This window comes from Myotis yumanensis, unplaced genomic scaffold, assembly GCF_028538775.1.
Source record: "Myotis yumanensis isolate MYYU_CA2020_CCGP unplaced genomic scaffold, mMyoYum1.0.hap1 SCAF_4, whole genome shotgun sequence".
Classification (NCBI taxonomy): Eukaryota; Metazoa; Chordata; class Mammalia; order Chiroptera; family Vespertilionidae; genus Myotis; species Myotis yumanensis.
This window is the reverse complement of record NW_027223755.1, coordinates 95,817,053-95,843,153: the sequence shown is the minus strand read 5'-3', so window position 1 is coordinate 95,843,153 and position 26,101 is coordinate 95,817,053. Positions and strand designations below refer to the sequence as shown.

At 49.2% G+C, this 26,101-nt stretch overlaps 1 protein-coding gene across 2 annotated transcripts in view; it reads left to right on the top strand.

Moving 5' to 3' along the window:
- Positions 1 to 26,101, top strand: part of ABAT (4-aminobutyrate aminotransferase) — an 84,762-nt gene that overhangs the window by 22,963 nt on the left and 35,698 nt on the right. Inside the window, exons 1-2 of one of the 2 annotated variants that reach the window (XM_070413013.1) lie at positions 5,930 to 6,123; positions 19,854 to 19,966. In XM_070413013.1, the coding sequence (XP_070269114.1) occupies positions 19,897 to 19,966 (70 nt within the window). In that variant the 5' untranslated portion in view covers positions 5,930 to 6,123; positions 19,854 to 19,896. Of the gene's footprint in view, positions 1 to 5,929; positions 6,124 to 19,853; positions 19,967 to 26,101 lie in introns of those variants that run through there. The other variant, XM_070413012.1, reaches the window with a different exon arrangement.

Below are 26,101 nucleotides of genomic sequence, written 5' to 3'. Positions count from 1 at the left end.
GAGAGGAAACTGATTCACACCTAACACACACGGTCCATTTCACAAGCAGTTAAGAGCGAAGGCGGGCTTCATAGTTCCTGTGGCAAACGATGCTGTTTCTTGAGAAGAGCTCTGGCAGCGAATTGACCACATTTCTCAGTAGAGCCTCTATTATCCTTCGGGTTAGGACTTTGCACACAACACGATGTCAGTAATTGCTTTGATAGTTGAGACGGTTGTGTCTTCTTTGCCAAGCCCTCAGTTCTCTGTAAAATGGGAATAGTAAAAATTCACTCCACAAATATTGGTGTGCCCATCATGTGTGCCCGGCACTGTGCTGTGTGCTGGGACACTCCATCTCTGGTGAATGGGGAATAGCATGGAAGACATGCATTAAGATATGCACACACATAAATGCATCACGTGCAAACTGTGATAAGTGAAAAGAAGCAACACGGGGAGCTATAAGAAATTACAACAGGACAAACGTATGTCCATGAGGTGCAAAAAATCTCCTCTAAAGCGTTCACATGAGCTGCTTGAGACCTGAGGAGCACATAGAAGCTGGCCAAGGAGGAGTGAGAGAGGCAGTCCAGGCAGCAAGAATGGCCAGTGCAAAGGCCCTGAGGCCACAGGGCTATGTACTTGCCAGGAATCAGAGGTAGAGATGGCCAGAGAGAATAAGCGAAAGCCAGAGGGGCGTGATGTGAGAGAGAGGGAGGTAGGTCTGACGTGGGCAGCACTCAGAGGCCTAAGGAAAGCCTGGGGACCAACTTTGATCTGTAGAGTGAGAAGCTCAGGATGCGGAGGCAGGAAGATGACTCTTTCCCTGCAGTGGTCTTGGTGAAAGATGACCGTGCTGGTCTGGAGCAGCTCATGCAAATGAGGGGAGAAGCAGGTGAATTGGAGACATATTTTAGAGGCAGCCGAGAGTTCCCTTTCTTCCTCCCTTCTCTGGTTTCATCCTCAAGCTGATCACCAGGTGATTCTGGTCATGTTCAAGAGGTCAGTGCTAACACGTAGCTGAGTTTTATGCCAGTTTGCAAGAGGCAAGAGAGAAGCCTGCATTTCCGCGTCAGAGCCACGATTATGGAAGCAAAAAGCTGGCTGGGCTGAACTCGGGCACATCCTAGCCAGGAGTTAGGGATGTTGGCAACCCTAGAGCATGCATCTTTCTGGCTTTGAACAGGATCATCTCAGAACCAGTCATAAAATCACCACCCCACGCCCCCAACCCCAGTAGACCATAGCCAGTACGCACGTGCCATAATTAAAATCAGTGGTGGCATTTGGCCTGAGTGGGAGGAGGATGCTGGAACCAGCTAGCCTTCCCACATGGATCCCAGGAAAGAATGAAACCACTACTGGGTCCAACAGGGACCTGCTCTGAGGGGATGCAAACCTGAACTTGACGGGTCCCTCTAACCCACCTCCCACCGAGACAAGAGGAGGCACACCAGTGGGGAGATTCATTCATTGTCTGATTTATTATCAGTTCCTGAGGTCCCATGCTGGTACAAGGTTCAGAATGTGTTGCATACTTTTTAACTAATGCTTAGTTGATCTTATGTATTGATTAATCAGATTGTTTAAAATTAAGTGCTACAAGTCAAATTCCTTTCTTGGGAGCTTAATTTTTACAGACCCCTGTGCCCGACAATGTGGCACCAGGATATCTGGCTTTGGTGTGGCGACAGGAGCGGCCAGGTTTCTGGATGAACTTTGGTTCAAACTCCAGCTCCTCTGGTAATTAGCGCTAATCTTGGGCACGTTGCCAGAATCTACCTGAGCCTCATTTTTCTTGTTGGTAGCCCATCAGAGAACCTACTTCCCGGGGTCATGCAAATAGATGGAGTTAATCTGTGTGAAACAGTTAGATCAGGACCGGGAATATAGCAGGTGCTCACTAAATGGTTGCCCATCTCGTTATTCAGGATTTAGACCCACTCCAGGTATATTTCAGCACCAGCCAAGCTGCATTCTCCAATAAGCCACACATCGCTACTGAGCACTGAAATGTGGCTAGTCTGAACTGAAATGTGCTTTAAACATAAACTACATATTGGATTTTGAAGACATAGTATGACAAAAAAATTATTAAAATTTTATTAATTTGCTTTTATATTGATCACATGTTGAAATGGTATTTTGGGTATACCAGGTTAAATAGAACATGTAACTAACACTCATCTATTCCCTTTCTTAACATGGCCACTAGAAAATTTAAATTGCACACGTCACTCGCATTTATATTTCTTTTTTACAGCACTGGTTGAAAGGTCTGATTTAAGAAGTAGGAAGGAATAAGAAAGGGGAAAAGCGTGGACTTTGCGGTCAGAATGGTTTGGGGGCTGTCTGGGTAGCATCACTCTCTTATGGTTCTAGGGAAGTCACTTAACCGCTGTGCGCCTCAGCTTTCTCTTCTGTAAAATGGGAGCAAGATTCCCTACCACCACAGGGGTGTTTTGGGGCTTAAATGAGATCATATATGGGAAGTGCTTAGCTCAGTTGTAGGCACGAAATTGGCGCTCAGACGAAAAAGAAGGTTCTAGCTTTGGTCACATGCGCGAGGGGTGTGTAGTGTTCAGAAGTGAGCTGAGCAGATCCTAAAGATGAATTAGTGTCAGTAACTCTCATTTGTTTGACAAGGCGACGCTGGCATGCTGTTTCCATCTCTAGCGCCGCCTTTGACCTTCAGAATGATCCTGGGAGGAATAGGCAGCCCCTTAGAGAGCTGGGGAGACTGAGGCCCAGGAGACCTTCGAGGCCTGAGCAGCCCCGTGTGTTCCCTCGGAACTTGTCTGCCTCCAAGGCGTGTTCTGGTTTTTGCTTCCCCCTCTGGTTAGGTATCGTCTGCAATTATGTCCTGAACAAAGCAGAAGACCAGCACCTCGTGCAGCCCAGCAGCCGAGGCTGACTGCCTGGCGGTGCTGAGCTGTGTGTTATCGAGGGAGACGAGAAAGGCACTCCCAGGCCTCTTTTGCTCCCCAGTCTGGGGGAGAGCTGGTGCTGACACTTGTGTCAGAGAGGAGGCAGCTCATAAAGTCATGTGCCCTGGACACCTGGGTCCCCACTTATGTCTCAACCTGACTTCATACCCTTGTAAGGAGCTGCTGGGGACACAGGAGACCCTGTGCCCTACACACTTCTTTGCAGCTTCCTTAACTTAATACATTAAACAAGTTTCTCATGTCAGTACGCAAAGCACGGCCTCTTTTTACTGGATGAGTGTTATTCTATATTATGAATGGACCCAAATGTATTTAGCCAGTTCCTCCTGATGGACATTTAGGTTGCTTTCCATTTGTATCAATGAGACAAACTTCTTCAAGTAGAATTATGTTGAGAAAAAAAATGGTCAGTGCATTTAAAATTTTATAGATTTTTGCCTGGCTCAGTGGTTGAGCATCGACCTATGAACCAGGAGGTCACAGTTAGATTCCAAGCCAGGGCACATGCCCAGGTTGCAGGCTCGATCCCCAGTGTGGGGCGTGCACGAGGCAGCTCATTAATGATTCTCTCTCATCACTGATGATTCTCTCCTTCTCCCTTCCTCTCTGAAATCAACAAAAATGTTTTTAAGAAAAATTTATACATTTTGATAACTTGCTCTCCAAGATATTTGTATCAATTGATACCCCCACCAGCAATGTATGAGGTGCCAGTTCCCCCACACCATCAACATGGCCATATGTTTCATGATAATAAGTCAGTGTGGAGAAAGCAGAGGGAGGGTGGGGTGGCAGCTGGAAGACCAGTCAGGAGGCTGGGGCTGCTGTCCAGCTGAGAAGTGATGGGCATCTGAGCTAGGACAAGAGAGAGAGCGGAGGGGACGGAGACTAGGGTTAGTGCAGATGTAAAATCCCAGGGCACGGTGGTGGAAGGTGATGGGAGGAAGGAATCGAGGACGGATCTTGGGTTTCTGTCTTGAACAGATGGGTAGACAGGAATTCTGTTTACTGAGATGCTGAACACAAGAAAGGGAATAGGTGTGATGACGGGAAAGTGCTGGTTTGAGCTAAGAACATATGGGGCTTAATATGCAGAATGCCCTGTTGGAGGTATTCACTGGGCCAGGCAGGAAGATTCAGGGGGGCAGGTGGTGAATCATGTGTGGAAACCACGAGTGTGTGTGTGATCTCCCATGGATGGGTGGATGGGTGGATGAGTGAGAGGTTGGATGGGTGGATGGACGGACGAACAGATGGACGACAGACAGAAATCTAGATTTTACTCCATTTAGATGGGATCATATGAAATCGCTGTCTTTGTTCAAAAATTATCAAATACTTAATTTTACACAGGCTGCAGCATTGGAGGGGAAAGGATCCTGATGGCTGCAATTTAATTTGACAAGCACCAAAAATAGGATTAATGGCCCTGGCCAGTTGGCTCAGTGGTTAGAGTGTCAGACTGAGGACCGAAGGTTTGCGGGTTTGATTCCTGGTCAAGGGCACGTACCTCAGTTGCAGGCTTGATCCCATACCCTGGTTGGGGTGCAAATGGGAGGCAACCAATTGATGTGTCTCTCACATCGATGTTTCTCTCTCTCTCCGCCTTCCTCCTTCCCCTCCACTCTCTCTAAAATAAAAGTAACAACAAAAATCAATGGGAAAAATATCCTCGGGTGAGGATAAAAAAAATAGAATTAATGGATAAGGGTAGATTTGGAGAAAGCACGCATGGTAAAGAGGTTAACAGCAGAGCTAAGTGGTGGATACACACCTATTCACTGTCAAACTCAACTTTGCTCTGTGTTGGAAATTTCCATAATCAAATCATGGGGAATGTTTTCCAGCGTCAAACGTTGGCAGTTTCATGTGTTTTCACCTAATATTTACTCCTCATTTGGGCAGGTCCCCACTTTGTAGCATCAACAGACCTGCAGTCTCCTTTGGCCTTTTTCTTCCCCGAGTTGGAGGCTGAAGGTCGGCGTTTTTCCCTCCCAGACACGGTTCAGGTTGAATTGCCCTAACGTGCTGATTACTGTGCTGAGTTTGCCGGTAGCTGGCTTGTAATAATTACAGATTTTCTCTGCGATTTGATCCCATTGGTTGCCGCGGCAACGGTGTAATAGCTCAACTGAAGCGCTGTCGCTGTGATTTAGAACCAACCCGTCTCTCTTGAAGCCTCAGGTCTGGGTGCCCCCACTTCCTGGCCGTTGTCATAGCAACTGATGAGTTGCACATGACTGAAAACTCTGTGTCCGTCCCCCCCCACCCATTCACCTTCCCCATCTTGTGACCATTCCTACATCCTCTTCTGGGCCCCTGTGGATAGGCATTGACCCCAGCTTGGGCTATAATGGGGCGGGGAGGGGGGTTAATGGGGGGAAACTGGAGTCATGATTCCCCAATGTCCTCGCCACCCCCCTGCCCCCGGGGGTTCTGCTGGATTGTTGGAGCCAGAGCTGCACCTCGCTCTTGGAGGCCCGAAGAGGAGTGGGTGCCCCTCAGAGCCCCTTCATGGCGGTGGCTGTCACAGGCTGGCTCTGCGGCAGCCACAGCCCCGGGTCCTGGGGAAGCCATTTAGGACTGGGAGCCTCGGATCTCTGCTTTGTGGCTTCAGGAGCTCCTGAGCCCCTTAGAGAAAAACCTAGGACGCGGCCCCTGGAAGAAGGGGGTGGGGGGCAGACAGCCCCCGTTTCCAAGGCCCCAGATCGGCTCTCCTCGGCTTAAACCCAGCTGAGCTGAAAACACCGCTTTTTAGAAATCCATGTTCTGTTTTCCTCTCTGTTTATCTCTTCTTTTTCTGTCTCTTTCTCTTTGTTTCTGTGTGGATTTTTCCTCTCTGCTTCTGCCTGATCTCCCTCTCTCTCTCTCTCTCTCTCTCTCTCTCTCTCTCTCCCTCTGCCTCCCCCTCCCCTCCATCCCTCTGCCTCTGGCACTTGCTGGGAACCAGCTGAGCACATCCTTTTCCCAAATCTGCTTTGCTTCCAAGGAGTCCTTTCCTCTCTTGTACCTGAGCCCGTGCTCTGGGGACAGCCGGGAAGTCCGGGGCATCCTCCAGGGGGACCTGGGACCCAGCGGCGCCTCTTAGGATGGACCGGCCAGCCGTGTCCCTAGGACTCTGCAGGATGGCATAGAGGAGGCGTTTGAAGCAGGCAGAGCCGGGCGTGCTGCGGGACCCTGACCACCAGGCTCTGTGAGTGCAGGGGTGTGTGCGTACGTACCTTCCTGTATTTGCATGTGTCTCCGTGTGTGTCAGTGACTACTGTCTGTGATGTTGTGTGTGCACATGTGTGTGCGCAAGTGCGCCTGTGTGTGACTTTCAGTCTGAAGGGCACACAATTGTACATGGCAGATTTTTCAAGGATGCTTTGTGGCGCGAGCACAGCTGGATGAGCCCCTTTAAAGTGGGAACAAAGTAAACAGAGACGGGTATGAAAATAGAGCTGAGGAATTGCTTTTGTCAGACATCTGCCTTCTGGCCCCAGGAAATGAAGTAAGGGTCACCTTGAAAAGGCATTTTTGCTCAAGCCCCCAAATAAATCCTTCCTTTCCATTCTAAGGGCTAAAGCAACACGCACACACCCCTTTCTCTTTGAAACTAAGGGTATGGAAGGTGCTGTCGGGGGGTCTCTGATGTGGGGAGCGTGGATTTGTAGTGAGAATCTCTTGCCTGACAGCCTGGGTGGATCATGCCAAGAGCAGATGTGAGGAAACTTAGGATGGCGACTCCTTTGCATCTTTTCCTGCAGTCAATGAGAGGTTCATTTTGAATTTTTTCACGGGAGCAGCCCATGTCCTAAGGGGCAGCAAGAAAAGGAGCAGGATCAGAAAACAAAATTTCATCTGCAGAGCAAGATGTGGAAATCCCAATGACTTGCCGTTTAAGATCCTGCATTTGGTGGCTGAGAGCTGGCAGCCACGTCACCCCTGGAGGGAATCGCCTGCCCCTGAATATCTGGGAGATTTAGCAGCCTGTCACCCTGGGAGAATGCTGACCGTGCTGGGCACACCCTGGGCACCTTGGGGGCGAGGACAGGTCCGGGGATGAGCCCAGCCTCGGGTAGCTTCCAGTCCAAGTAGGAACAGACCCTGACCACTCAGTGCGGCTCCCTCACGCTCAGTCGTTGCTGCCACTCGCAGTTCCTCCAGGATCCACTCTCGTCCCCTGACGCCCTGACCTCTGTCTGCAATGGTCCTGCCACTTTGATCCACCTGCCAAAGCTCTGATCATGTCCCCAGTCACGGCTTCCAGGAAATCTGTAACTTCTACCCAAGTAGAACTAATGCTGTACGCTCTCCTCTGCCTGTCCAACCAAATACCTTGAACTCTCCAGACCCCTTTCTCCGTTTGCCTGCAGCTGCAGTTTATTTTACAAAGACTTAAAGGAAAATATTGTTTAAAATGAAACACATGCAGAGTGACTGGCCTGGTATCTTAAAATGTCAATGTCATAAAAGACAATGCGGCTGAGAAATGGTTCCAGGTTAACAAGAGACGAAAGAGCCGAGCAGACAAAATGCACTGTGGTGCTGGGGTGTGGAGCCTGGGTCCAGGGAGCAAGGGCCACAGAGGATGTTTTGGGGACTAGTGGGGAATGTGAATATTGACCATGTATTAGATATCAATGATAAATTTCCCGAGCATGAAACACTTTGTATCTCAGATAATTTGTGCAGAGGTTTTATAGGAGAATGTCCTTGTTCTTAAAAGAAACAGGCTAAAGGACTTGGGGATGAAATTTAACAATGTCTGCAACTAACTCTCAAGTAATTCAGAAGATAGATGATAGGTAGGTAGATAGATAGATAGATAGATAGATAGATGATGGATAGATAGATAGATAACAGATGTGGCAGAGTATTGACAGTTGGTGGCTCTAGGATTATGGTGGTTGCTGAGCTCTGCTTGCAACCTTCCTATAGTTTTAAAATTGTTTTAGTGCGTGCTGTGTGCTGGGCACTTGCCTAGTGGTGTGCATGGGTTGCCTCCTTTAATCCTGAGAGGGCTGGGAATGAGGGAGCTCTATCATACCCATTTCCCAGTTGAGAAAACAGAGACAAAGCCAGATTCAAGCCCAAGACAAAGCCCACATTAATTCCAGCACCCCACTGTCCCCCATTATTGTGAAATTACTGAGGATAGCTCAACAGTCTGGTGCCTCTAGAGGAAACATTTCTGTTTTGTGTCTGAGTGACTTCAACTCTTTTTGTGGTGTAGAGGTTAAGAGCACTGAATCCAGAGCCAGCATGGGTTTGTATCCTGGCTCAGCTACTTGATGGCTGTGTGTTGTTGGGCAAGTCATTTAACCTCTCTGTGCTCCCATTTTCTTTGTTTCTGTGAGGGAGAATGAGATTAGTAACTACTTCGGAGGGTTGGTCTGAAAATTAAAGGCACTATTAATGTCAAAGGCACTTTGGCCCAAAGTGATCAGTAAATGTCTGTTGTTGCTGTTGCTATTATTCTTCTCCTTGCGATCCCAGCACCCCGTCCACTGATAAATATGGAGATCTTTCTTTTCTGCACGCAGGACTGGCTTGCTTTCTAGACCTAGCCCCTGGGCCAGTCCAGGCCTCTGGCAGGCCACCTCTAAATGGGTGCTCCGGAGATCTCAGTGTGTGTGTGGGGGGGGGGGGGGGGGGGGGGGCGCGGCGGCAGGGAGCCAGGGTGGGAGAGGTCAGAGGTCATTATCCCACCTCTTCCCCACAGGACTGCCCTCCATAACTTCCCTGTGAACCAGTCACGTGAGTGGGCTGTACAGACCTGCAAGGAAATACACACCTGTTCGTGGGAGCCCACAAGCACAGGAGCTCGCCACAGCCTCCGAGATCCACCCCACAAGGCTGGAACCAGCCTCTTGTATTCTGTTTGTTTTGCATTGTTTTTGCCGCTTATACATGACATACATTATAGCTGCTCTGCGTGAGCCAGAAGGAACCCAGACAGGGAGTGTTTATAAATTCACTCATGGCTCCTTGGTTCTGCCAGCCAGGCGTTCGCACACCTGCAAAGCCACCCAGAGAGCTGACTGCAGAAGGGGGTGGTCTCGGTCCTGAGCGTGGGATGGATCCTCAGTCATCTTGGACCCCCTCCCGTCCTACCCCCCTCCAAGGGGGTGGAAGGGAAAGGACTGTTGCCATAGTGGCCACAGAACCTAGGCTGCCTCAGTGGGACCTGCGGGCAGAGCACTCAGGTTCCGGAGTACAGCATAGTGTTGAGCCGTCTCTGAATGCCACATGGTGCTAGGTGCTGGGAGTATGGAGACTCCTTGGTTGCTATTGAGTTATGCTGATGACCCTCATCACAATGTAAAAATGTCTTCTTTCTTTGCTTATTTGTTGTCTGTCCCTTCCACTGGAACAGAACGCAGAGACTGCTGTCTGGTTCCACCACCCCGACCCAAGTCCTGCCAATTCAGTATTGTGTCTTCAGGCAGCCGGCCATCGGGAAATAGCAGTGCCCAAGTACGAACCCATGAATGAATGATGGATGGATGGATGGATGGATGGATGAATGAATTAAAGCACTTCACAGGCTATAGGGAGAGACATAGATGTGAACAGATTTTGCAACATTACAGGTGAACTGGAAAAGCATATGTATATAAATTTATGTGTAATCTAGACATGACAAATGTTGACAGTTTAAAGTAGGTGGTAAATATAGTCAAGTTCATCTGATGTGCTTGAAGATGTTCATTTAAAAATATATAGATTGCTAGAGAAATATAGGTGAGTGGCATCTAAGCCTGAATTGAGAGTCAGGAAGGCTTCCTGGAGGAGGTGGCCAGAAGTGCACTATGAAAAGGTGCACAACAGCCCTAACCAGTTTGGCTCAGTGGATAGAGCATCGGCCTGTGGACTCAAGGGTCCCAGGTTCGATTCAGGTCAAGGGCATGTACCTGGGTTGCAGGCACATCCCCAGTGGGGGGTGTGCAGGAGGCAGCTGATCGATGTTTCTCTCTCATCGATGTTTCTAACTCTCTATTTCTCTCCCTTCTTCTCTGTAAAAAATCAATAAAGTATATTTTTTTTAAAAAGGTGCACAACAGTTAAGGGAATGTAAACAGGAGGTGGGGGCAGAAAGGGACATTCAACAAACATTACCACACGAACGATGACCTGGAGGCAGGAAAGAGAAGAGTGTGTGCAGGTCAGTGTCAAGAGGGCAGGGAAGGACAGGAGGTACGTGGGGGTGGGGAGGGCCGTGTGCCCCAAGCAGCTGGAGTTTATTCTTCAGATACTGGGGAGCCAGAGAATGTTCAAGCAGGAGAGCAACTGGGCCAGCTTTGTTACGTGAAAAACAAACTTGTTTTCATTTAATGCCGTGGACTGTGTCTTGCAACTCTTCTTGCCTGGGGGATGGCAGGCTTTTTTGTACATGCCTCAGGGAGTATCACTTCAGATATTTGCCTTTTTTACTCAGCAAATTTGTTTTTTCCCTAAAATGATCAGAAGTCATGAAATGGAGGACTTTTCTCAAAGGAAAGGAAGGGAGAGAACGCCTGCTGAGAGTCAAGGAACCAGGGAGGTTTGGGCGCCAACTGGATAAATTTCATCACAATTTATTTACTCCGTTATTTGTCTCTGAGAGGACAAAGCATTCAGAAAGCAATTGATGTTTTGCATTTGATTGACACAGTAGTCACGAGCACTCTGTGATGGGCTCTCCTCCCCAGGTTCACGGCCCAGCTCTTTCCTTGGTACCCTGTTTTGTCCTTGGGGCCCCACTCCTTTCACTAAACAAGCTAAACAAGGCGTTGTGGGCTGCACGTTCATGCTCCAGCCATCTGCCCTCAGTGTCCCATGGGAAGACACGGCCAACCATTGTCTAGTGGGTGGTTACATTTTGTATTTCGGGGAAAAACACGTCGCCAGATGGGGAAGTAGGCTGGACGTGAGGATCTCTGAAATCCACACACGAGTGTCATCCAGGAGGCCTGGCAGTTTGGCCAGGGTCACGTGATTGGCGGCCATTATGGCCACATCCAAAGCAAGAATGAGACTGGTTGAAATTATGATTTTTGGAAGCAATGAATCGGGGTGCTTTTTCGTTGCTGTATCTTTGGGTCTCCCCTTTGCTGGCTCTCCTGCACCAAAATGTTTAAAGAATTGGCCAGCAGAATTGGGAGGCAAGAACAGATAGCCAAACTCTTTTCCACAGATTAATGTTAAACACCCAGTGAGCACTGTCTTAAGCTACCTTGGAGCTACAAAGATGCCAGTTCTCTGGACCTTCCATTGGGTGGGACAGGGCTCCTCATGGGATTAGGGTGCCTGCACCCTGGCAGGGACAGTGAGGACGAGCGTTCAGGTGTGGGAGAAGTGCCAAGTGTGGGCAGAGACTGGAATTGTTCCATTAGGGCGATCATAGGCCCCCTTGAATGAGTGTGTGGTCAGGAGACGAGGCTCTTTAGGAGGACTGTATACTGTGATCACTGTTGGTTTGAAGTTCTTCGCTCCCAGAAGAGACATGGGCGGGTCTGAGTCGTCTGATGAGGTTTCTGGGTAAGGACCAAAGCCACCAAACTGCTACGGTGCCAAGATGTTGGTCTTCAAGCCCAGACCGCCCTAGTTCTAACTTAACTCCACTGTCTCCAGCTGTGTGTCCTTGTGCAAGTGGCAAAACCTCTCTGAGCTTATCCCCTCACTTGAAAAATGGGAATAGAAACATTTGCCTTCCAACATTAGATGAGTGTGTTAAGCCTTGACCCAGTAGGCATTCATTCATTAATTGTAGCAGATCCTTATATACACGCCTCAATAAAAGATCCTTTGAGTTGTTGGGAAGATACTTCGAAGAGACTGTAGGAATACTATCAGGCACACCCCCTAACTCTGATCTCCAACACAATGCTTCCAAGTCGCCCCTGTGCAGACCTTGAAGGAAATAAAGAGCTGATGTGTTGCATGCTGTGGTATTTGCATACTTAGCAGTTCCTGGAGTTCTTAAAATGGGTTATTCTCTGAACAGGAAATGCATCTCTTCCAACCGAGTTGACCTTATTTGTCGGTTTGTTGCTGGCCCATGGGACGCAGGTTCCAGAAACAGAGCAGGACTTGGCCTTATGCAGCTCCGTGTTCGGGGCTCCGTGTTTGGGGCTCCGCACAGGTGCTCCGTAAAGATTTGTGAACCTGAACAAATCGATTTTAAAGGCCGGACCTTCTGTGGCTTTGGCCTGGGGTAGCGTCCTTCTCAAACGAACTCTGTTCTTTCACTCCTCCTCTCTTGTGGGGCCAGAAATCCAGTTAGCTCATCCACTCAAGGACGCTTCTTTCTGAATCTTTCCTACCCCAGAACACTCGGACATTGGAAACCTTGTATATTCCTCTCCCCTTCACTTTGCTTGCTCACAGGCTGGGGACCACGGCCTTGTGGGGACACTGTATTCATGCTGTCTGCACCCACAGTTTAAGTTCACCTCCCTCTTCCTGCTGGAGCCTGGGAGGACAGGCAGGGAGGCGGGGTGAACGGGGACCCAGATGCCTGAGGGTGGACCAGGAGGGAGCAGACCAGCTCCTCCCAGGGAACCTGGGCCACCACACGTGCCAATAGCTCTTCCCAGCCCTTAGGCTATAGAAGAAATGCCTTCCCTCCAAGGTAGAGGGTTCTCTGGAAACTGAGACCGTGGCCTGCAAGGAGCCATCTTTCTCTGTCCTGTCTACGTTCTTCAGTTGGCCCTAACCAGGCTGAGTGCTGCATGACCTCAGGGGTAGGCTTCGTTCATCCCATTTGACAGATGAGGAAACTGAGGCCCTGATGAGTTGAACAACTTACCCAGAGTCATCAAGCTAGTACCATAGTATATAGCACAATAGGACCCAACTGCTGGCTCAGATGACTTTCTAAACAGCACCTCTGTCTTTCTTAGTCAACACTTGCCTATTTCCAAGAATAGTTTTCCTCTCCCCTCATACAAGTCTCTGATGATTGTATGATGCCCCAAGAGGCAGATTATAGGAAATTAGGAATGCAAGGAGTGAGGGCTGGGGCCGAGCTGCAGAGATAGGCAGGGGAGGCTGCAGAGATAGGCAGGGGAGGTGGCGGGAGCTGGGGGAGGTGAAGGGAAGCCAGTTCTGAGATAAAGCCGCTGTCCCAGCACCATCCATCACAGCCCCATGAATGGGGCCCTGTTAGCCATCGCAAAGGCCCAGGGTTCCAGCTTTATTGGTTGCCATGGCGACCCCTGGCCTTGGCAACTTTTGTTATCGTGTATTATTGAGTGTGCAGAAAAGCCAAGGGCTGGAACTGCAGACTGGAAAGGAATGTCCCCAACCCCTGCCAGCACTTTTGTCTCTGCCCTGAGAGCAGATGGGAGAATGAGAGAGAGCATCTTTGGAGGCCCAGAGCGGCCCGGCGGGTCCGTATCTAGCCAGTGGTGCATGCAAAGATTTCATGTTCACAGGGCAGCATAGTGGAGAGATGAGTCAGACACTATTTTCATAGGGCGTTTGTGGAGAGTTTACTAGTTATCCAATGATTACTTGAAGCCAGGCACTGCTCTGGGGCTGGGGATACTAGCAGGGGCCCAAGTCTCCGCCAGCCCCTGAGGTAGGTTCAAGTGGTATTATCCCCATTTTACAGATGAGGAAGCTGAGGCACAGAGAGGTGTCCAGGGTCACACAGCAAGTAAAGGAGGGTGGTTTCACAGTCAACACCGTGCACACCATGTCCTCAAATGGCTACCATGGCTTCTTCCTCTCCGTTCCTTTCAAAGCAAGAACCCTCCATTTCCAGGGCCACAGGGGCTGTGCAGAGCTGGGTCAAGTGCAGGGTCCACCATCCACCTCTTATGATGGTAGTGGTCAACCTCGCCGTAGGAGCTCCCCCTGTGCCCAGAACACATCCATGAGGCTCAGTGTAGCTGTTCTGGGTGGGGCCCTGTCATGGGTGCAGAGCTCCTGTGAGAAATCAATGGCTTTTGAGCTCTGAGGCCTTGGAAAAGCCCATTACCTTCTGAGCTTGTCATACAAGGCAAAGCCTTCAATGGCAGAAGTTACATGTGGAAGGTACATGGCACCTAGCAAGTGAGCAAAACATGGCAGCCGATCCTTTTCCGACTTTTATTCTCCCTCCAGAGCAAACTGTAAGGGCTTATTTATATATCTATGTTTTCCCTTTCACCGGAATCCTCTCGCCCTATTGATTTAAACCCTGCATTAGCCCATGCTATCCCGCCCTCCAAATGCAGGAGGCAGATAAGAGGGAGCAGAGAGAACTAATTAGCATTTTAATTAAAGGGAGAGGGCTGGGGAGAGGTGGGTCCACCGGAGGACTCTCTATGTGGTTGGACCAGGGTGTTCCAACCTGTTTTGACCGAGACCTACAGTAAGAAACAGCACCGAATGTGTGAAACAGAAACTACCTCACTTGCCATGCACTCTGACGGTTCCTGTTCTCTTTTAGTTATAGATTGGATTAAAGTTCTCTTGCAGTTCCGATCATGCCGAGGAAAAGAGTCTGTCGGAGGCTAGCCCGCCGTTCACAGCTGTCAGTGCCTGCCAGGCTCCCGTTCCAGCCAAAGCTAGGACCAGGCTGAGGCCAGAGCCTTGGGCGGCTGACTGTACCCAGCTTTTCATGTAATAACCTGCTTGGATTTCATTACATTCTCTTCCAAATCACCTTTGTTTGTAGCAAAGGAAACTCTGAGGGAGGGGAGGTTGACTAGTGACTAGAAAAGATTCTTGGAAATACACTTTATTTAAATTTCAAAAGCAAATTGATTTTAAAGAAATATGGTAAGTAAATACATGATGTATGGCCATTACGACTGTGAGAAGTCACGTGCTGTGTAATGAGCCGTAAAGAACCCAGGGGGAGACTAGGGTTTCTGACACCAGGAGCGCTAGCACCCAGCCTGTTTCCATTCTGATTGTGGCAGTGTCCCCAAAAGCACCCCCCACCCGGGATCCCCTCATTTCTCAGATCCAAGGCCCAGCAGATTGCAAAGGGCGTGGTAGGCGGTCTCCCGCCACTTCGGGGGTGGGAGTAGCGTGCCCAGGGTACCCAATGACTTCAGGTTGGGGGAGGGGAATATTGTTAAGTTGTTTTAACACAAATTTCAGACTGGCTCACACATTACAAATTTTCTAAAATATGTTTTTATTGATTTTTAGATAGAGAAGAAGGGAGATGGGGAGAGAGAGAGAAACATCAATGAGAGAGAGACACACACCCGTTGGCTGCCTCCTGCGTGCCCCCCAACTGGAGATTGAGTCTGAAACCCAGGCATGTGCCCTGACCAGGAATTGAACCAGCAACCTCTTGGTGCGTGGGATACCTCTCAACCCACTGAGCCACACCAGCCTGGCCGAGATCACACGTTTTAATATGAATCCTCAGATCTACTCTAAAAGGCTGGTGGTGCTGTGCCCATTTCACAGCTCAGACATGTTGAGTTTATTTGCTACATACATTGACTCTGGGAACTGTGCTGAGCTCAGAAAAACCCAACCCCCATTGTCTCGGGGTTTACACTTCTCTAAGTGCGACTGGAGTGTTATAGGCAAGAGAGTGATGTATGAATTGTTCTTTAAAAAGGTTAGGGCCCCAATAGAAAATGGATGGAAAGAGAGCAAGAGAGGAAGCCGAAGGGCCACCGAGCACATGATTGCCCTCGTCCAGGCGAGAGGTGGTGGCAGCCTGCACCAGTGCTGTTAGGGACTTGCCCCCATGCACGGGGCCGCAGGAACCCGGGCGCCCACCGCACATGCTCCAGCAGTTCTGCCTTCCCTGTGGCCAGCTTGCATCTGAGGGGCTGCAGAGCATGTCCACAGGGAGAGCCTGCTGCATGCTGGGCCCCTTTCCTCAGCGACCCCAGAACCTGCCCCTTAGCTTCCCTTCCACCGCTCTACTACTTCACGCCTGAGTCCTTGACCATTCCACGTCCTCTCGCCTCCAAGCCTTTGCTCAGGCCTTACCCCCTTTCTTCTGTGCCTTATTGGCGTCGTAACTCCGCCAGGATGAATCTCTGTGTGTTCCCAGGGCACCGTGCTCATACCAGCAGATAGTCATGATTCCATTATTCTATTCTGCCTTATACAGAATTAGCTGTTGACAGTGAACTGGAAAATTTCTATGTACTATACATATCTTCCCAGGTAATTTTAAGAATTTATTGGCATGATGAGTAAAGCCACCTAGTATATTAAATTCTCCCATTCTCCCCCCTCACTCCTCTGCCACTAAATTATGAGCTTTGGAAAGAGAGAGAGTTTCATTCATCCCATTTCTCCTGCGTCTAAATAATGCAGTGCCTCGCCTGTAACTGGAGCTAATTAATCTTGTTGATTGAATTAATGGGCCAGAGGAAGTGAACAAATAGCATGAACTCTTCTGATTATTGGGAATGTGTGGTGCTACGAATTAATGTCTGATGGAGGTCAGGTTTGGTTATAAGGTCAATTTCACCTGCAGGCCACCAATGTGTCATGGAGAGATAGGTCACAAAGTGACGTTTCGAAATTGGAAGTGTGCGGTGTGACTCCCCCTTTTGCAGAGCATTCAAATTCGAGTACTCTGAGATTCTCGAATTTTTTAAAAATCTGGTTAATGTCAATTGAACTGTGCAGAGTCAAGTGCTCCTGTTTGAGACAAACAGTTTTAGATGAGAGCCAGCAACTGCACTTTCTATATAGTTACCGTGCTGCTGCATTCACAGGCTTGCCTTGAGTTGAATATTCTGGAATAGATTTTAAAAATCCCTTGAGTTTTTAAGGAAAGAGTATGGTTTCCAAGCCCTGCCTTTCTCAGTCATATTTCCCTCTGGTAAAGGGCGATACACATTTCTTTAGAACAAAATCATTTGTATTCATCAAGCTTCATATCTACTACCGTTAGGTGTTTTGTTATTTGCCGAATTAATTGAAGTGCTATAATGACTGGGCTTTGGGGTCACACAGCCCCACGCAATCTTCTGACCTGACCAAGGCCAGTACCATAACCCCTTCCAACTTCCGTCTCCTCGTTTCTGAAGTGCCTGGGTGGTTGAGCGGATTGAGGGGGATGCAGTGCCCCGCAGAATCTCACCCAGCAACCACACACCACAGCCACTTCCACCTGGAAGAATCCCGGTCCGCCAAAGAGAGGAAGGTTTGCTGGCCCTGAAGTCTTTGTCCTCAGCTGCCCTGTGGGGCCTTTCTCCGCCTGCAGTGCTGAGAGGAAGAGGCACTGTTACCCCCAATGCCCTCCCAAGATTTGAGGCTGTCAGTCTGATACTCTAACCGTGCTATTAGCTGGGTCGCTGTTTGTAAGCGACAGAAATCCATTGAAGGTGATGCAGCAAGCCCCATAGGAGGGAGGGTGCTTTCTGAACGTTCTTACCAAGGCACTCTCAGGGTGGGAACACTTTTCCCTGGCTCCTCATGTTTCCTCCCATGTGGAGGGGCCTCTGTGAGCCAAACACTCTGGCTCTCCCCGTCCTCACCCAGGGAAAGGGGGTCTCAGGTTCACTCACTAGTTCAGGAGTGAGTGGTGCATCCAATGCCAAGCTGGGTTGCAGGCTTGACATGGAACCAACCAGTCCCCTACCTGCAGGACCCACTTCCTTTCTCCGGCGCTGCTTCTCCATCCAGAGACCCTGTTTGAAAGCTGGCTCCTCTCAGTGGGTCGAGGGTAGCTGACCCACAGCTCCCTGGACTGTGGCCCAGCCCGATCCAGTTCACCTGGGCCAGGGGTCCCACAGAACAGACATGGCTGTCAGGTCTGCACCCCTGTTGACAGAGGGGGGGTGTTGTGAGAGTGGGGAGGCATGGTGTGCTGCACCCTCCCCCCTGGGTAGCCTCCGCTGCCTCATCTGTGAGATCAGGTTAATGATGGCAGCCACCTCCCAGGGCTCTGAGGATGAAATGGGATGGTATCTGCAGCACCAGCCTGCACATAGGATTTCTCAAGACCTGATAATGGTTAGAGGACGAGGACTGCGACCATCTAATTGACCCCTGTACCCAGTGCCCAGTGGAGGACCCGCACATAGGTGCACCATGAATATTCACAGCATGAGTGAATATCCTCAAGTCAATGCCTATCACCTCCCTCCCTCATTCACTCTTTGCTTCTAATAATAAAGCCCGATACCTCATTAGCTGTGAGGGCCCTGGGTGGAGGGTGCTGCCACCATTATCCAAAGCTCCGTGCCAGGCGCCCACGCGTTTCCTCACCTGTGCTGCTAAGCCCACGTGCACGTGGCTTTCTGAAACCAACCCATCATCCTTCCTTGTTCCGTTCTGCACGGCGGGATCTCTCTGGATCTGTGTCCATCGCCTCTAGTTGATGCTTCCTCCAAGCTGCCATCCATCGAGTTGGTGCTCAGTGGAGTGCTTTGTTGCAGAAGAAGTGGATGGACATCATCCAGGCAGTGTTTGGATTCAGTGTAGTGGTGAAGTCTGCTGACTCTGTGGCCAAACAGATCTGAGTTCTGTCTTCAGGAACACCACTTAACTCCGTGCCTCAGTCTCCTCATCTGTAAAAAGGGGACACTTAGCATTGTTGCGGGTGCAGATAATAATAGCAAATACTAGTAGTCCTGTATGTGAAGCGCTTGGCACCATGTGCGATACGCAGAAAGGGTTTGGGACGCAGGGTCCACAAGTAGTAGTGAGAAGTGAGCGCTTCAGTCATTGTTCTGAGATACAACACAATACAATTGGTTCCAGATAACAAAGCCGGCATTCAGCAAGAAGACGCACAAACAGAAAGATGCAGAGAGCATGTTTGAATGGTGGCTTGGGGCCTGGGGGGGAGCGGGGGGAGTTTGTGAAGGAAGAGGTGATAAAAGGAAACAAGCAAACAATGGGACCTTGTTCCCAGCCCATGATGCAAAAGGCAACCAGCAAAGCTAAGCTCAGGTATTTGGGAGCACGACTCGGGAGCAGTCTGGAGGGAATCAGCCCCCCGCCCTGTGAAGTGGGGGCTGAGAACCCTGACCCCTGGTGCTGGGTAGGCTAGCTCTCCAGTTTGTCCGGACAGGACCAGGTTCAAATTGGAAAGTCCCACATCCAGGGAACCCTCTCAGTCCCAAGCAAACTCAGGATGGTTGTTCATACTGGAGACGTACACCCCCAAAATGGCCCACCAGCTGCTCCCCTGTCCACAGGGTTCCCTCGCAGCCCAACGCCCTATAGTCTGCGTGGGAACAAGGCAGAGGGAGCACCCGGCCTCCCACACCGACGTCTGCTCTGCAGTTTCCTCCGTCCTGGTCCTTCCATCCTGCAGAGCACAGACTTGTGGGCTGCCCCAGGTGCTCGCCTGCAGCTGCATCTCAAGCCAACTCCACCCCCTCTCTGTTTTACCACCTAGAAAATGGGGTGATCATCCCACCTGGTGTTAAAAATGAAAGGGCCTTTCAAAGTGAGAGGCAGACAAGCATGTATTTGAAATCAGTAAGAACAGCTATTTGGGACACACCCACGGATTCGGGAAGGAGTGCAACTAGTGTTCCGATTCGGAGACGAAGGCAGTGGGCCTCTATGAGGGGGCAGGGGGACAATTGCATCAGCAGAAGGAAGGCATTTCTATTGGCGGAGAATGTTTTTACATTTCAGTCTGGTAGTCATAGCTGCTTTCTTGGTATGTTTGCAAGCAGTTTTCTCCGGAAACAGGGTTGCTTCCGTCTCCGTCCAAAGGTTATTGCATCCCGTTCTAACATTCCAAGAGTTGAGGCATGAGGCGTGCAAGGCAGTTTCTCTGCAAGGCAGCTCCGGCTCCGTTTTAAAGTGGCTCCGTTTATTTTATTTTATTTTTTATTTTTTGACACCGGGGTATGGTCAAGGCCAAATGAAAATGACTTACAGTGTGTATTCCGTCTAAAAGCAGAGGGTTTGATGTCAGAAGCACTTTCCACACTCTGAGGGACGTGGAGGGGGTGGGATACGTGGCCGGAGGGGGCGTGGTCTTCGCTGGCCTAATTCTGCTCCTGGTTCTTTCAGGGGGAGCGTGTGAGGGCGGCCTCTGTTCCCGAAGGAGGGGATCATGGCCTCCATGCTGCTCACCCGGCGGCTGGCCTGCAGCTTCCAGCACAACTGCCGCCTGCTCGTGCCCGGTAAGCTCTGGGGGTCCTGGCGGTAGCAGGAGCATGATCAAGACTAGGGATTCCGAGTGGGAGAGTCCTTGGGGACAAAGTCACTGGCCAGCCAGTGCTTCCGGGGCTGTCCCATCACCCCCTGCCCTTCCCCCATCTCTGCTCCCCAGGCGGTCAGCTCTGCAGTGGGCAGGGAGCTGATCCCCCCACTTGCGCAGAGGTGGTGGCCCCAGCAGCTAGAAGGGCCCAGGCTGTTCCCACAGGGACCATCAGGCAAAACACACAACTCGAACTGCTGCCAAGAAACAAAGCAAGTAACAAAAGTCCTTGTAATTGATGTAAAGGCTAGCTGTGCTCAATGGCACTAGACAGGAGGTGGCCTCCCTGGAATGTCCCACCCCACTTCCCTCTCCCTCACCTCCCACACCCCACACCCACCGCCTGCTCACCTGCCTTCTGGCTCTCTCGGAGGCTCCCCTTTCTCTCCGCCTCACTGAGTTCAGGCAGCTTAGCCAAGTGAGCTTCATCGGGGAACAGCCTGCTTGCATGATCTCAAGAGGCCCCCCTCCCAGTGGTCCCAGGAGGACGGCAGGAGTGAATCCCATTCCCCAAGTGAGAAAACTACAGCTCAGAGAAGCAGAGTCACTTGCCCAAGGTCACACAGCACATGGATCCATGCGGCTCTGAGAGAGGGAGAGGCTAGCAGTGACCTCCCTTCGCACACCTGGCGTCTCCAGGCTGTCCCCAGTTCTCTGGGAGCCCCATGCTTGTCATCACGGTGTCACCTTATTGTTGTCAGTCCTGTCTGCCTTCTGAAGGCAAATGGCTGGCGTGTCCTTGGTTTGCATGTTTGTATCCTGGGTGAGACAATGTTCGCTCCTCTCCCGGGAATATTAGCATGCTCTCTACTTTGGGATGATTTTAGGTATACAGAGAAGTTACGAAGGTAGTACAAAGAGAGCCCATATGTCCCTCACCCAGTTTCCCGCTTGTTAACATCTTACATCGCAAGGATGCTCTTGCCCTAGCCAGTTTGGCTCAGTGGATAGAGCGTCGGCTTGCGGACTAAAGGGTCCCAGGTTCAATTCCGGTCAAGGGCATGTACCTAGGTTGCGGGCTCGATCCCAGGCCCTCCCTGGTCAGGCATGTTTGAGAGGCAACCAATCTCTCACATTGATGTTTCTTTCTCTCTGTCTCTCCCCCTCCCTTCCACTCTCTCTAAAAACCAATGGAAAAATATCCTCAGGTGAGGATTAACAAAAATATAAATAAATAAATAAATAAATAAATAAATAAATAAATACCAAGGATGCTCTTGTCCCAACTAAGAACCTGACCTTGGTACATCACTATTAATCAAGCCCCAGCTTCTCTTTGGATTTAGCCAGTTTTCCCCTTATTTCCCCCTTTGTCCCAGGATCCAGTCCAAGTTTCCTCAACATTGCATGTTGGTCACATCTCCTTGCCTTTTTGCTCTGTGACAGTTTTGCAGTCTTTTCATGTTGTTCTCCACCTTGGTAGCCTTAGTAGGTTTGTGGGATTTGTTTTGTTTTATTTCATCATAAGAGAAGCATGTAAATGCTTACCCATTATTATGTTAAAAATAAAGTGAAACCAGAATAATCCAGGTCTAGTTTGCACCAAGTAGGAGGGAGAGTCGTGGGCATGGAAGATTCATTCGTTCCGTAACTAATACTGTGGAGCCACCTCCGAGGTTCGGAGCGCTGTGCTGGTTGTTGAAGATACATCAGAGGAAAGAGAGGGTGGCCCCTGGGGCACTCCAGCCTGGTGGCACACGTGGCTCAGCCTTTAAAGGTCATCCTCAAGGACATCTGAGCCTTCCTCTGGAGGAATCAAGGAAAGAGCAATGGATTAAGATTCCAAAGATTGGGCTACTGGCTTCATCCACCACCTATTAGCCCAGTGAGCCTAAGCAATGGACAGAACTCCAAGCCTCAGTTTTCCCATCAGGAAAGTGGGGATGACAATGATAATCTTCCCTGCTTCACAAGTTACTTGTATCTAAAGAAATGGCTCCTGTGAAAGCACTTCAAATTGATATTTACAGTAAGGTGGGGAGTGTCCTAACTCCCATTTTATAAGCATGGATATGGAGACACAATGCAAAAAAATAGAAGGGGCTAAATCAGAGTTACTCAGCTCTGCAGTTTTTCGGCTGGAGTTGAATCTTTGGCACACTTATGCCAGATTCAGAAACTCAATGAGGTTTTTTTTTCTTTTGTCCTACCAATTTGGCATCTCTATTATGATGGATGGATGGATGGATGGATGGATGGATAGACTGCCTGGAGACAAAGGCACTGGCCAGCTTTTGGGTTTTTTTAGAGTTTCTTAATAATAAAACACAGTGTTGGCAAAGTTACCATAATATATGCATTGTCATACACTGCTTATGGGCAAGTAACAATAGGAAAATGGTTTTTTAAATTATAGGAATACTAGTTTATCCATAACCATTTAGCCCTTGCCACAACTCCATCAGACAGAGGGAAGTGAGGCTCGGAGAAACGAAGGAACTTGCCCAGAGCTAGCAAGGGGCTGAACCAGGCTTGGAGCGGAGCCAGTGTGGCCCCAGGACTCACCCTTCACCACTGTGTTAGTTACCTATGGCCCCATAGCAAATACCCACACACTTAGCTGGTTAAATAATGTTTATTGTCTCACAGTGTCTGTGGACCTGAACCCATGGGGCTCACCTGGATCCTCTGACTCCAGGTGGCTCATGAGAGGGTGGCTGAGCTATTAGCTGAGGCTGGTCTCATCCGAGGCTCGCAGTCAGAGCTGCGGGTCCCCGTCCACGGCCACTCGTGTGATTGCGCGGGATTCAGGGCTGCGTAGACCTCTTCCTAGAGCAGAGCACCCAAGTCGGAAGCCACAGCCTGGTGCCACCCACCGTGTGCAGATGCTTCCGTGTGTGTCTCCACCCATCCGATCACTGTAGAGCCACTACACTTGAGGAGGGTCATGGCCTGAGACAGTGTTCCCATGGCATCATTTCATGCCACCCCTAAAAATGTTTATAATCTTACGTTGCCAAGTAGAATACAGAGACCGGGAGACTTGACTGCAAAATGGTTGTCTCCAGGTGGTGAAATTAGACGTGGTGTGTCTTTCCTTGCTGCTTACTGCTAGTTCCTCAATGATCGTGTTATCACAAAATAAGAGGGTGGACAGTTGCAGGGAGGGAGATAAGATTGTTTATAAGAGAAGCAGAGCAAACAGCTCCAGGTGAACTTGGCCTTGACTTTGACCTGGCTCACATCTTGCTGTTTGGGGAAATGACATTCATTTATTACTCTCAGCAAAAAGATCAAGAGGATATTAAAAACGTTTGATGGCTGTTTTTCTAGTTTGGAGTTAAAAATTGACTGTGGCTGTCCCCTGGCCACTGAGGGTGGCAAGTCTCACTGCTGGGCCCAGAAGGCCGGGCTGGACTTACCTGCGGGCCTGGTCTTGTGTGTCCAGGCAGACCCCTGCCTCCTGGGTGTGCTGCCTTATTCATGAATGAAAATACTGGATCATTCGATATTAACTCAAACTTTTTTTTGTTCTGCTTCCTGTGCTTCCGATAGTAATTTGCTTCTGGGGGAAGCGAGTTGTTTTGCTGCAAATGTTTCATTTCAAAGACCTACACTAGATGAGGGGATCAAAGAGGCCACCCGTTACATTCCAATTACCTAGGAAAGGAGAGGTCAGGCGGACAAACTTCCAGTTTAGCCACTTACCAGGTGTGTGACTTTGGGCAAATTAATTGACCTTTCTGAGCTTTGGTGTCTTCTTCTGTAACCTGCGGATAACATCTCCCTCCTTGGAAAGGGATAATGCTTGTAAAGTGCTCCAGATAATGCCTGGTACGGTCCCGTCAGTGCTTGATGATGGACAGGTGCTTGGGTGACTTGGTATAAGAGATCCATAAAAGGCTTCTGTGACCATTCAAATCTTCTTTTCTCTTGTGGTTTTATATCATCATTCAGAGAATTAAGAGGATGTTATATATCATCATTGGTATTGTATTGGTATTTGGTATTTGATTGTATTGGTATTTGACTATTTTTCTCTATAAAATTAAAAATTGAGATATAGTAGGAAAAGCAGAAATATTGACCTGGGTTCAAATCCTGCCTTTGCAACTCACTAGCTCTGTGGCCTTGGGAAAGTCACTTATCTTCTCTGATTCTCATTCAGTAAATGGGAACAACACTACCACCTCACAGAAGGGTTGTGAATTAATGAAAACTAGAGATGACAGTGTGCCTGGTGGGGCCTGTCTAGCTCACACATTAGCTTCCCCATCTCTCTTTGTCTGATAGCGCAGTTGCCAGCAAGCTTACCAGGCTCTGAATTCAAGGGTCTCTGCCCAGCAGTCTTGGCCCTCTTCCATCCACACCCACTAAGACTTGGCACATGGTAGGAACCATTGAAGTTTTTGGAACAGACCCGTCTGCCTTGCACCTGCCCTCAGCATCCCTGTCCCGTGCCCGTCAATCCCTGCTCTCTCCATGCCTCTCCCTACCCCACCTCCCAACTCCTGTTTGCTCAGTCTTGGTATCATCAGGGCCACAGCTCCCACTGCCACTGCCTCCATTCCCAGCAGTCCCACTTCCCAATTCCCAAGAAATCTGAATGCAACAATGAGATATCAGGACATTTTCGGGAGAAAGGACGGAAGGAATTGCACGTCCTCATTTGGAGGACTGCTTGCTAGTTTCCAGCTTTTTGCTGAAACAAAGCAAGATCAGCACTAGCTACAAGCGATTTTATCCAGGTATGCAGCCCTGTTTTCTGCAGGTCTAATTGGAGTTAGCCTTGACTAGGAACCTGGAGTTCTGGCCAAGAAAGAGATAAACGGTTGAGTGTATTAAAAAAGTCATTAATATATCCCATGACCTTTAACGCTCTGCTAATAGAATCAACTCTTTAGGAATTCCCTTTTCATCTATAATAATAAAAGGGTAATATGCTAATTAGACCAGACGTCCTTCTGGGCATCATTCCAGACGTCCTTCCGGTGGAAACCGGGCCGGAGCGAAGCCCGGGTCCCGGGTGCCATAGGGAAGCCGGTGTTGGCAGCCAGGGAAGGAAGGCCTAATCTTGCACAAATTTTCATGCATCGGGCCTCTAGTTTTAAGATAAAACAGAAGACAACAAAAGCTGGTTTCTTCATCCTTAAAATAAGGGTAGTATTGGGTTTTAATTGACTTTACATTCAAAGAGCAACATAATTAATTTGGAAACCTTTTTTGATATCCAAAGCAATTATAGAACATTATGAATGAATTTAAATATGTTTTCTAATATCATGGTTTTATATGGTTTGGCAAACTGTGTGTGTGTGTGTGTGTGTGTGTGTGTGTGAGAGAGAGAGAGAGAGAGAGAGAGAGAGAGAGACGCTAGCACATGCAGTAACAGCTCCCCCTCAGCATTGTGTAAAGATGAAATGAGATCACATACGATTTACATAAAGTCACTAGTGATTCCCTAGTTTGATGCAATTATGGCAACCCTAGAAGAGTAACTAATATTTCTCAACCACCAAATATGTACCAGGAAGATAAAGGAGACCGGAGACATTAAAGGGATCTCTAGGGCAGCGGTTCTCAACCTGTGGGTCGCGACCCCTTTGGCGGTCGAACGACCCTTTCACAGGGGTCGCCTAAGACCATCCTGCGTATCAGATATTTACATTACGATTCATAACAGTAGCAACATTACAGCTATGAAGTAGCAACGAAAATAATTTTATGGTTGGGTCACAACATGAGGAACTGTATTTAAAGGGCCAGAAGGTTGAGAACCACTGCTCTAGGGGTTACTGGTTGTAGATTGTAACTCATTGCACACTTCTTGGATTCACCAAGCTGCCTTTCACTCAGGGACCAAGGAGATGGGGAGTTTACGGCTACCCTCTACGTCTCAGCAACATGCTGAGCTAAAAAGCCTCATGGGGTTAAGCCTGGGCACTCACACACCCTCTATAACGTTAGCACTGTATCAAAAACAGGTGAAATGAGTTTCAAGCACATGACTTGTGCCCAAAAGTGTTTTTAACAAAAAAAATCTACAGGTGGGGACCACCTGAATTTAGACATTTTATTGTTTTCTCCTGCGTGGCTTCTGATTTTCACAACTAGGACA